The sequence below is a fragment of the Cinclus cinclus genome, chromosome 7 (assembly GCF_963662255.1).
Source record: "Cinclus cinclus chromosome 7, bCinCin1.1, whole genome shotgun sequence".
Lineage (NCBI taxonomy): Eukaryota > Metazoa > Chordata > Aves > Passeriformes > Cinclidae > Cinclus > Cinclus cinclus.
The window spans coordinates 13696777-13709228 of NC_085052.1; the positions used below are offsets into that span (position 1 = coordinate 13696777).

The 12452-nt window shown below is 38.0% G+C and overlaps 1 protein-coding gene across 1 annotated transcript; it reads left to right on the top strand.

Moving 5' to 3' along the window:
* Positions 1-246: 246 nt before the first annotated feature.
* On the top strand, positions 247-12166 carry LCOR (ligand dependent nuclear receptor corepressor). The gene is made up of 4 exons (XM_062496172.1): positions 247-379; positions 4897-5184; positions 8048-8141; positions 10899-12166. The coding sequence occupies exons 2-4, from the start codon at positions 4947-4949 to the stop codon at positions 11866-11868; spliced, it is 1302 nt and encodes a 433-aa protein (XP_062352156.1). The 5' UTR covers positions 247-379; positions 4897-4946; the 3' UTR covers positions 11869-12166.
* The last annotated feature ends 286 nt before the right edge of the window (positions 12167-12452 follow it).

A 12452-nucleotide genomic window follows, 5' to 3' on the forward strand; every position in this document is an offset into this window, starting at 1 on the left:
ACAAGGTATTTGTGTGGGGTTAATTCCTCCCTCTGGTTTACCTTCTAACTAGCGTAATTTGCAAGAAGAAAACAGGACAAAGTACAATGTTCTGATGCAGTCAAAAAAACAAGTTTTGATTTCAATAAATTCAACTCTGTGCTAAGTACCTTAAAAAGTTTTGAATTTAATAAGATATTGAGTGCCTAGGGAACTTTATTAATTTTGGAGTCTGGAAGATCTTACAAATATTGAATATCTTTGCAGGAACACTTAGTCAGTCTGGATGAGCCAGCCTCGGAAGCTGGACAAGAAGCTCTGCTTAGACAAGAGCAAGCAAAAATCATTCGTTTTGAAAGGCAAGCGGAAGAGTTCCTCAATGCAGTCTTTTACAGAAAAGGTTGGTTTTAATGGTGGGAGGAGGATGTGGGAAATAGTCTCTCTTGTGGTGTCTTTGCATGCAATGTAGGTATCAAAGATCTGATGTTCAAGTTCTATGTTCAGTATTTTTCAGTTGTCTTCTTTATGTATATTTATCAATGATAAAAACTTGACTCTCAAATAATGTAGCAATATAACAGTGTGGGCTTGAGACATCAGAAGAGAGTATAACTGTTTAACCCTAAACCAAATCTCTTCTTGAGAACACTGGTGTTTTCACCTTTGGAGAGATGACTCAGTTCTAACCTGCAGAACTGTTTCCCATAACCAGTGTTTAGGTGAGTGGGCTGTTTGGAAGAAAGGTCGAGTGGCAGTGGTGGTAGTAGGTGGGTAATGTGGTTTTTAAAAAAATATGTATTTTATTTTGATGGGATATGTACTAATGCAGTTTTTCTTAAAGGTCGTCAGTCTTTTCACTGTTTGGTAATGATTACCCACCCTATTCCCAACAATCTAGAGCATAAAATATTATTGGAATATTGCTAAGGGGGATATATGAAGAATTCAAAACGTGATCAGCAAAAGAATTGCTGTAGAATATGCTGAGAACATGCTGAAGGCTAGAAAATCACCTAAATATCTTCTGGAGAGTTGTTGTTTAAACTGTGCTATTAAGGAAGGCACAGAGCTCATTTCACTGTTTTCTACAAAATCTGAGAAACATGAATCCAGAGGTTGCTTCCAAATGCATCCTGAATGAAAGTACATCATACTTATCAGTCTAACCCATGTGTGAGAAAATCTGCCAAATCAGTAATTCCAACCTATCTGCTGGGGGACAATGCAAGGCTTCAGTTTAACAAATTAGAAATTGCTGTAGCCAGTCCTCAGTCCTTCTTTCCAGTGACCAAAATATTTAAAGGTGTTTTAAGTAGATAACAGTATCTTAGCCTTTCTTTTATGACTCAAATGAATAAATACAAGCTATACATGATGATGCTTCTATACTTTTTGCAATACATGCAGGATGGTAGGATGGATAGTTACTGCATTACTACTGATAATTCAGATAATGCCTTTTTCCCAAGGCTTCCTTTTCAAGTTTTCTTTTTTCTTGTAAGGTTAACGTTTCCTTGTGCTTTCGAGTTTATCCCATTTATCTTCAAATCCAGAAGGAATTTAAGAAAACTAAAGTCTAGAGAAAATACAGTTTTTTTCCATATTGCTTTTTCTGATGAGGGAAAAAAAAGCCCTTCCATGATTTCCAAATTGTTTATTAAAGACTTAATTCCTTTAACACTAAACTTAAATCTTTATGTATGATGTGTGTGTATCTTCTAGGAAAGTATGCTTTTTAAAATTCACTGGGGAGCCAGCAGCAGATATTGCAATGTGCTAATGAGGTATAATACCCTGTCCATGGCTGGATACCCAGAATAAAGATAATTAAATGTCAGATGTCTAAAAATCTTTGAGAATTTTTAAAAAAATATACCCTTGTTTTCCTTCCTTGGACAAAGCTGTGCTTGGTGTAAGAGTAATAGGCAAGGGGTAGAATCCTGGCAGGAATTCAGTTCTGAATCCTTAATGCATGATTTTCAAGCTTGCCTGTATTAAGATTGCTTGAAGTTTAACTCATGCTACTGCCATAAGATCCCAAGGCACTGTCATTCCAAAGAGGACACAAAGAATGGCAGAACTCTGGTGTCCCTACATTACTCAAAGATACTGAACTCTCCTGGCTTTGTGCCAGCAATTAGATTTTTTTTTTTCTTCTTTCCATTCTCACTGCCAGTAACATTTGAGATGGGTGTTTTTTAGCCCAGGTACATCAGAGAAAATGCAGATGCTCTCTGAGCACTGACCGCACATTCATGTACTGAATATGAATAAGGAATTAACAAGATCAGCAAACTTTTTGAACAGGTTTACTGTCCATTAATCTTAGTCCTTTCTTGGAAATTTGTGTCCTTGGCCCTCTGACCCAGTAATGCTTCCTTCAAATATTCATTTTTCCCAGTCAAAGCAGAGTGGTAGTACTTGACTGTTAGCTTTACTTTGTGGTGGGACAAGACCTTCTGGTTTAATGAAATCATACTTTATTTGTTTGATACTGCCCTTCTAAGATTTTGGTATAAAAATAAACACAAGATTAAGGCTTTAAAGCTCAGAGGTGCTGCTTTAGACTATTTATAGCTGTTAATTTTTTGCTGTATTTTTTCTTCTCTGAGAATTTCTATATTTTAGTTAATTTTCATTTCTTAAAAAAAACCTGGACAGGTGGAGTCAAGATAAACACCTGGTTGATTTCAAGTGATGCTGGAGGGGCACCAGCACGTATTTTCCATTCACTTTGAACAGCTTTAATCCTCAGCATTCAGGCTTTATATTAAGCAAGAAGCCTTTAATGTACTAGGTACCTACCCTTCTGCTTGAAAATGGAATTTTGTGACCTGAATTATTGTGTTTATCCTCAATGGCACTGAAAAGTTTTTATTCTGGGCTAATTCTTTGAAGTTGCTGATTACAAGGATGCATGGCTGTAGGCATATGTAATTTATTTCTGAATGTGTTAATATGTTCAGATGAAAGCATTTTTGAAATGAACATACGAATATGGTGCACAGTAAAGGCCTGATTCTTCATTCAGAAAACACAAGTGCCATAGAGCTCTGCATTCCTGCCAGCCCCATTTGTATATGCTGCAAGGACATGTCAAATAGTTGGTATCCATGTGATCATGCCATCAAATTGTGTCCCTCTGGGCCTCCCTAGAGCCTTTCTATGTCCTTCAGGAGGTTATAGTGAAGAGATAGAAAAGTAGAAGAAATGCCACCACAGCAGAACAAACCCTCCATATTTTTCCAGGCTGGTGTCCCTGTGGACCATCTGGGAAACAACTGAGATTATAAATGTACCAAAACTTAAGTTTGGCTCATTTTTTGGTATCTTCTTAAAACTGCGGTATTTGATATTTATTAGCAAGTAGAATCTACAGGATGTTTAAAAAAATGGTTATATATTTGCATAAACATCCTGGAAGTTTATAGGATTTATAGAAATGTACTGTAAGAATGTACATGGTGACTGTGTAAGATCTTGGATGTAGAAGTCTATGCTTAACAGAAAGGAATTTTGACTTGATAAGTATTTAAAGCTCAATATGGTGTTCCATCAAGAAACAGGCTGCTACTGCTGCTCTTTGATTTGTGGGCAGCTCTGCTCAAATAGTCATGTCAGTAATTTTTTATACATATAGTAAAGCTGATTTGTTGGATTGACGTACTTTTGACAAAAACGGTGGCGAAAAGCAAATCTAACACTGAAAGGTCCCACAGAAGATTTTGCTAATGCTTCTAATAGCTCAATCTCAATAGATTACCTTTCAATCTGGACAATTTTTAAAAAAAGAGGTAGTAAACACTTATCTATTGTTCCCTCTTGAGAGCTGCTTTTAAAGATTTATTTCGTCTTCTGCTCTACAGTTCTTTTCTGAATATTTCTTCGGTAATAGAAAATCAAACCTTTTGAGTGATTTCTGAAATAATGCTGTGATTGTCTGTGGTTTGGGGTTTTTTTGGGGTATTGTGGGTGGTTGGTGTTTGTTGTTGTTGTTTTGGTTTTTTGGGGGGTGTGGGTTTGTTTGTTTGTTTAAAAAACTCAAAACTGATTTGATCAGAGATCACAGTGTTTCAGGTGAAGTGGCAGGACTTAGCTTTTGTGATTTAGGAGTTACAGATTTGCTTTCACATCACAAATTACTACTGGTCTAAAATAGTGGTTTTTTCAATAAATTTTTGGGTTGCCCACATATCCAGATACCTTTTTATTTATATACTATTTCATATAAATAAATTGGAATGTCTACTTGTTCTATTTCACATCTGTTACTAATAGATTTAGCAGCTCTTCTAGAAATAGAATTACTTGTCATGTGACACATCTTGAGGTTTTGTGTATATACAAGTTCTTGAGTAATTTGTGATCCTGCATTGATTACAATGATAGAAATATCAAAAGGAATAGATAGAATGAGATGGAAGACACTTGAACATTTGATCTTCATGTGAATAATTTTAAATGATCAGAACTATAGGGCATTATTTCTCAGTAAACTTATAGGGGACTGCTGCAACTTTATTCTCCATTTTACCCTTCTGTAGCTGCAGGTAAGTTGTGCACTTCCACTGTATAACCTGTTCAATATTTTTGGATGAGCTTCATTACTTGGCACTTTAGTTCTCCTTTCCATTTCCACACCTCTTAAAGGTCTGGTCAAATATATCTATAGTTTAAAACAAAATACAAGATTGCATATTTCTTTTAGAAAAGTGTTATTTTGGGAAGGCTGTACCAGAATTAGTAATGGTTCTTATTCAGATATTTTAAGACTATAGTACATTTTCTTCAGAAACTATTTTATCTTTGGCTTTTTTGTTCCCCTGGATTTTTTTTTTTTTGTAAATAAACAATGACTTAATAAAAAAGCTGTTTTACTTAAAGTGCTTCCTTAAAAGAAATCTCTAATATTTGCAGACAGTCCTAGGGTCTCTGACCCAAATATTCCCCTAGTGGCCCGTGAGATCATGCAGCGAATGATCCGACAGTTTGCTGCTGAATATACCTCAAAAAATAGCTCTACTCAGGACTCCAGCCAGCCCAATAGCACAAAGAACCAAAGCCTGCTGAAAGCATCTCTGGTCACCTCCTCTCCCACGGCTGCAACTGCTCAGAACCCTGTGCTCAGCAAACTGCTCATGGCTGACCAAGACTCACCTCTGGACCTTACTGTCAGAAAGTCTCAGTCAGAACCTAGTGAACAAGGTAGGACTCTTACCAGTGTCTTGCATCCTGTGGCAATCCATTAATGGCATTCTCGTTGCAGAACCAGACAATTAGAAGGTTGCACTTTTGCATAAAATGTAAAGTGAAAAAGCAGTAGATGTTTTTATAAAATTACTAGTTCAGTGTGGCTGGGAGAGAAAAGACTTTTTGAAGGAATGTAGACCCATAGACATGACAGATTCTTCTGAAAAAGGGCAAAGGGGATGGACATGCTCTAGACTCTTGAGGATAAATGTGCTGTTCTTACTGGGAGCTGCAAGAAACAGTCTGCCAAAATAGACTGTACGCTTGCTGATAAGAAAAGTTCATGTGGTTATGAAAATCATAATGTTGTCTCTTCTCTGAAGGTTAGTGCACAGTCTGACTGAAAGGCTGATTTATTTCCTTTTTGGTTGTGGTGTGAGAAGAGTATTTTTTAAAAGTCTGTGAGAAATTGCTTTGTGAAGGCTATAAAAATGATACCCATGAACTGCACTAAACTTCCAGGTTTGTACATTTGGAAGAAATGTCTCATTTTTACCTTAAAAATAGACTTGTTCTGCAGAGCACAGATTGAATATCTTGTAATAGTGTTTCAGAGCTTATTTTAATTCAGAAACCTTGCTTTCAATCAGAAATGCCTTTTTATTAAAGAAGCAAATTCTGTGGTTGATATAGTGTATGAACTTTTCTTTTCTGAAACTGTTGAGTCCTAAGTGTATCATACTGATTAAAATTAGGCCCTTTACCCTTCTTCAGAAAAACGTTAGTGCTTGAAGTCACTCTGTCACAGTAGGCTGTCCATCTGCAAATGGAAAAGATGCCTAAAAAAAAAAAAGCCTTTTTCTAGCTAGGGCAGAAGAGTAGGTATCCCTTTATTCTTTTAAATTTGGTTTATGAAACTTTTTGTAAAGAGGTTAATTTTATGTGTCCGGTGAAATGCAGCTTGGACATCTGGACACTTTACAGCACTTACTGAAAGCTGTTGTTGCACTTCAGTTACAGACTGCAGTGAGAGGTTGGATAGTGTCTGTCTTGAAAAGTGGACCTGTACAGTTAGGTGATACCATTTATTTCTAGCTTACTTTATTATAAATGTATTTTGTGAGTGTGTTTTGCATGTGTGTTTATAAATGTTAAACTGTTCTCATTGTTGAACTTTTTGCTGGAAGAAGGAGGGAGAGAATCAGTTTTGCTTTGTTCCTTTTTAATTAGGGGATGGTATGGTGAAGAAGAAAGCATGTACACGAACTGTTCTTTAGCTACCATGTGATGGGAAAAGCTGTAAGATAATGTATAATGTTCATAACAGTTGTTATAGAAGTAGAACATGTGCGTATTGACTTATACAGTAATCTGTTTCCTAATGTAAATTTTTTTTTCCAATTTACATTTAATGTAATTGGAAAGAGATTTTGCCAAACTTGTTAATGAGAGATTTCAGAGGCTGTCATGAAAGATTGCTAGTGGTGTTTTGTGCTATATTTTGTTCTAGTGAGTTGAGGGGAACCCAGCTAGTTGTAAGCTTCTCTCTGAGGTGTGAGGTTGTCTCTGCTTCCCCTCAGGGGCTTCTGGGTTATACTGACCCTTCTGAGGGAGGAAGCATGCATCCAAGTGCCTCCAGCAGCTGCCTATGCTGTCCAGCCTCTTGAAAAGAAGGAAAGACTTGATCCAGTCTGTGTCTCTTGTGCCTGCATAAGTGTTGTTCGAAAAGAAAATGCAGTTTTCTGCTTGCTTAAGTTTGGGTTATGGTGTGTTCCCAAATGCAGTGGGTGGAACAGCTTTCCCTAAGTTAATTCTAGTTCACTGTTTATCATGTTTTTTCTCCATATGTCAAGTAAGAACTTTAAGCAATCTGAAAGCCATCTTACATTGTTCCCGTGTTGGGTGGTATTCACTTGATTAGATGGAATGAGTGAGGATCTCTGTTACGTCTTGACTTCACCTTGCTGACAGGTTTCATTTATCTTTGCCTCATAAGTTCCTCCTTTCACAGTTTCCAGGAACTTCAGGTAGCTGGGCTGCTTCAGTGACAATGTTGCCCTTATTGAAATGACCAGAATTTCAAGCTGCTTCAGTTCAGCAGGAGCAAGGCTTTCTTGGTGAAACACGTGCCCTATAAATGCAGAGTTTTACGTAAGGGTTTGCAGAGGAGCATAGGGGGAGCATGAGGAAGTGCCATTAGTGAGAGTGGAGGAAGCAGTCTAACAGGAAAACCAATTTGGCATATGGAAGAGAGGCAATAAAATGACACAATAGAGGAGAAAGGCAGCAGATTTTCCAGTAGGGAGCCATTGGAGACATGAAAAAAAGAAGATAAAGATGGCTGCCACGTGAGATGGAATCTCACATCTATGTGTGCATTCGTTTAATTTCTGATATGGAATTCTCAGTGAATTTTCCTATAAAGTATTTGGATTAAAAAAAAAAACCTGAATACTGGCTTGCTGCCTCCTTTTAAGGAGGGGAATATCTCAGTTTGACAAATCTTGAAGATTTGTCTTCAAGAATCTTGGAGATTCTCAGTTCTGGACCACTGAGAGATAGTTACATGACAGGCTCTGTTGTATCCAGAACTGTCACTTGTAGGTAATTTATTATGCTGTGTCTCCTGTAACAGATGCACTTTTAATTTTGTTAATTCTATTGTGGTTTCTGAAGACTATATTGAAGTCACATGTAAAACATATTGAAAAAAAAATTCCAAGCCTTATCTTGTTTAAAAATATAATAAACCAAAAAATGTTGTGTGCTAAAAATGGCTTCAGCTCAGAAGACTTGCTTTGTCTTTTCAGCTGAAGACAGGATCAGCATGACTGATCCTGGTTCTTCAAAAACTGAAGTCATTCTTTTGTCTCTACAGACGGTGTGCTTGATTTATCCACTAAGAAGAGTCCTTGTGCTGGCAGCACCTCTCTGAGTCACTCTCCAGGGTGCTCCAGTACTTCAGGAAATGGGTAAGAGAAAGCAACTTACTATGACCTTTTAAAACAGTTTTTTACTAAAAATGTGTGCTCAGTTCCTGTTAATTTTTACTTTCTTTTGGTGTTAACCCTTTGGAGTAATGTGTTTTCAACTTGTACCTTTGGCAAATACCTTCACTCCACCTGCCAAATAAGAGTTGTTGCCAACTGAGACAGGTTTGACTTGCAGTTAAAGACTCTAATATCTGTTATTTTGGCCAATTCAATACTTAGCCAGAGATATTTCCATTACCTGTTTCTTGGGTTTAGTGATAGGTTTCTGTGGAGATGCAAGTTCATTTAAATGCATGAAGAGTCTTAGAAGCTTTGCAGTATATTTAGACTTCATTTCACTGAGGGCAAAGTTAGCTAACAGGAAAATTTATTTTAGAGGTAACAGTGATTTGGGTGATAAACCATGCTGAATTAGATTTAAATCACTTCATGATTTTTGTTAATATTTCTTAGCAAAAACCACAACTTAGAAAAGGACACGGGGCAGGGAGTCAGGTAGTTTGGAAAACTTTAAATGTAACTTTGGATTTGTGGTTGTTCTGTAGTACTGAACAAGTTGTGTTTTTTTAAATAATCACAAAGTGCGTGGTGTACTGCTCTTGCCTAATCAGTTCAAGGCGTGAAATACTGTTAAATAAAAAAATCTTTAGGTTTCATATTTCTAATGGTCACCATTCACCTTTACTCTTAGTCAGGGTTGTATGGAGAGCCTGACTGGGACTAAGAGGGGTTTTGGGTGTTGATTATCTTGAAGCTACTGTGAACAACTAATATTTTATTGAAGTACAGACATAGGATATGGTTTAAAGTGCTGTTAATTGATGGATTTAGCTTTATGATAGCCTTTGAAAAACCTGAAAATCTCAACTATCAACCCTCTTCCACCACCTATCCCAGGTACTGATAAAAGCAGATTGAATTTTTGCATTTCTCTTTGGAAAAATGCTGTCTCAGATTTCTCCTTTCAAGTTTACTTTTCCTTTTAATATTTCTATTAATAAAATACTTCAATCTTTCTTTAAAACTTAGTCTTAATGCTTTTTACAGTTCTTTAACATAATCCTTCCCCAGCAGCACTTCTCTTTTAATTCTGAACAGGTTATTTCCATCTTTATTTTCCTAGGAAGGTAGCAGAAGCCACTGAGGCTCTGCCTTTGTTTGTGAATCAAGTGAGGGCCAAAGTCCAACACACAGGGATGGCAGGGCCAGCATCTGCCACTGTCCTTCTCAGTCTGGTGGGTCCAAAGAGGATGCGGTATACTGGCACCTGTGGTTACTTGTACAGGTGTGTGGTATATGAGGCTGGCTGCAGTTTGTTTAGCATCACTAAGGCAGGTGTAATCCTCTATTAGCTGCCAGTATGACTTTTGTTTAGGTGTAGAATCACTGGTTCACAGTGTGATGCTGATACATGCTGTAGAAGGAGTGGAGAACGTACATTGTCTGAGAGGGTTCTCTGGGATGGCAGACTTTGATCCATTTCTCTGGATTTTGTTCTGAATCCTTATTGACTTTTGTTGTGCACGTCCTATGACTTGTTGCATCCTGGAAAGAAGTGAACAGCATGTGTATCAAGCATTGTGTATGTTACATGCCAGGTTCTTTCAGTGAATGTCTTTAGAGAAAGGACTTTTTAATCCCAGTGTGATATTAAAAATAATAATGTAGCTTTTCAGTGCTATGTATCCTATGCTAAAGTAATGCTGACTTAGCCAGAGGGCTTTACACCAGTATAGTGTCCCAGAGCATTAAAATAGATTGTCTTTGTTAATTTGTATGCTGAACATGAAGAAATTTGGGGGTGGATTTTGAAACCAATGTGCCTTAATAACTACAGGGGGCTAAGCAATCAAAGCATTAAAATAGATGTGATTCTTTGCAGCAGTAGTACTTAATTTCATAGAAAGAACACTTGTGATGAAAGGGAAGTGGTAAAAATACATACTGCTTTTTTTTTTTTTTTTTTTGGTTAACCCTTGATCTGGATGGCAGATGGAGCTTAGATCTTCCTTTTCCTAACCATGCTTTATATCAAATGCAATTCAGGGCTGTGTATATATGCAATTAGTTGTTAAGAAAGCAGTTTGGTAAGTCTAGTGTAATGCAGCGTTTTCCTTTGTGGTCCACAGTATCCCAGCTTTCATATTCGGTGCTTTATGAAAGTCAGGCAAATAAATACCTTTGAGGCCTGCTAAGCTTTTTCTTTTATCCTGAGCAGCAATTCTTCAATATGATGTAAGCAAACATTATCCAGGGTTTCCACCTATGTGTAGATACTGCAGGTGGCAGTCATATTTGCATGTTGAATATGTTGCACTTTGGCTTACTCTTTTATTACTGTGCTTGTTTAGTGGTAACGTCACACCAGTAACACAGTTGTGTGTAGATCTATGGCGATTGATTACTACTTTGTAATTAAGGTGCTATTTTCAGACGCTTGCGCGAAGTCTTTTCTACTCCGAGAATTTGTGAACCCAACCAGAGACCGGCCAACAGGTTTCATTTTTCTTTGCCCAAAAAGCTTCTCTTTTTTTGCGAACAAGTTTTAAAACTGACTGATGCTGAGACTTAAAAAAAAAAAAAAATTAAAGTAATAAAAAAAAATTTAGAGAAAAATAAATAACACAAAAAGTGATGTTACCCAAGCAAGGCCTTCTAATAAAGGAGTGGCCCCCTCACCCATCCCTCCCTACCTGTGCAAGTCCTGCTCACATCAGTTTCCTTCCATCCAATTAGGCGACCTGGGAGACCCAGCCAGCACCATCCGGAGGGACTACAGAGTGGTGATGGGGTACCTCCAAGAAGCTTGCAGGATGGAACCAGGGAAGGTTATGGCCACTCCACATCTCTTAAAGTACCGCTGGCTCGATCACTCCAGATTAGTGAAGAACTGCTGAGCAGAAACCAGTTTTCTACGGCTGCCAGCCATGGGCCATCTGGACTACAGAATCATGGACAGCACTTAATATTATCCAGGGAGGCTTCTTGGGCAAAACCACACTACGAATTCAATTTCAGCCGCATGAAATTCAGGGGAAATGGTGCACTCAGCAACATCAGTGACCTTCCTTTTCTTACAGAAAACTCTGCCTTTCAAAAAATGGCACTTCAAACTAAACAGGATGGGAAAAAGGACGTGAGCCATTCATCTCCTGTGGATTTAAAGATACCACAAGTTCGAGGCATGGACCTTTCATGGGAGTCCCGCACTGGTGACCAGTTCAGCTATAGCTCTTTGGTAATGGGTTCACAAACGGAGAGCGCGCTTAGCAAAAAGTTAAGGGCTATCCTTCCAAAACAAAATAGGAGAAGTTTGCTGGATGCTGGACCAGATTCCTGGGGCTCAGATGCTGAGCAGTCTACCTCTGGACAGCCATATCCCACCTCAGATCAAGAGGGAGATCCTGGCTCCAAGCAACCTAGGAAGAAAAGAGGGAGATACAGACAGTACAACAGCGAGATACTGGAGGAAGCAATCTCTGTGGTTATGAGTGGGAAAATGAGTGTTTCCAAAGCTCAGAGTATTTATGGGATCCCCCACAGTACACTGGAGTACAAAGTTAAAGAGAGGCTGGGCACTTTGAAAAACCCTCCAAAGAAAAAAATGAAATTAATGAGGTCGGAGGGGCAGGATGTTTCAGTAAAGATTGAATTAGATCCCCAGGGAGAAGCAGCACAAAGTGCGAATGAATTGAAGGATGAATAGGGATGTTGTAGAGTGCCAATTACTTTGCAAACTGGGTGAGCACTACTGCATAGTTCAACCATCACTGAGCGCACCTGAGTCTCCTGTTTACTGCAATGCTCTTTCCTTTGCAGTTTAGCATAGACATGTGAACACAGGTGAAAGATGTGCTCTGAATGTCACATTTGTAAATTTTTCTAGCCTGGTATGGCGCAGTTTCCCTCCTTCACCTGCCCACTGCCCTCTTTCTTTCTTCTTTTTTTTTTCTTTTGCCTTTTGCATGTTTCTCTGTAATAGAGAATTGAGTTACCTCACAAAGAATGCAGATCTGTAGAAGTGGACATCTTGCCTGTAGAGCTTGCCTGAACTTCTGATATTGGATTTTTCATATCTGCCTTTATAGAAATAAGTCCACTTTGTTAAACTGACACTCGCCTAAAACCAGGCAATTTTGAAATGAAAATCAGACTGTCATTCTTCAAAAATGTTTCAGAAATCTTTTTTTTTCCCCTCTTATTTTTGTTGATCCAGTTGATGGAAAGATTTGAGCTAAATCAAATTATTTAGGAATGGTATCTCTCTTGAACTCAGATTTGTCAACTAGA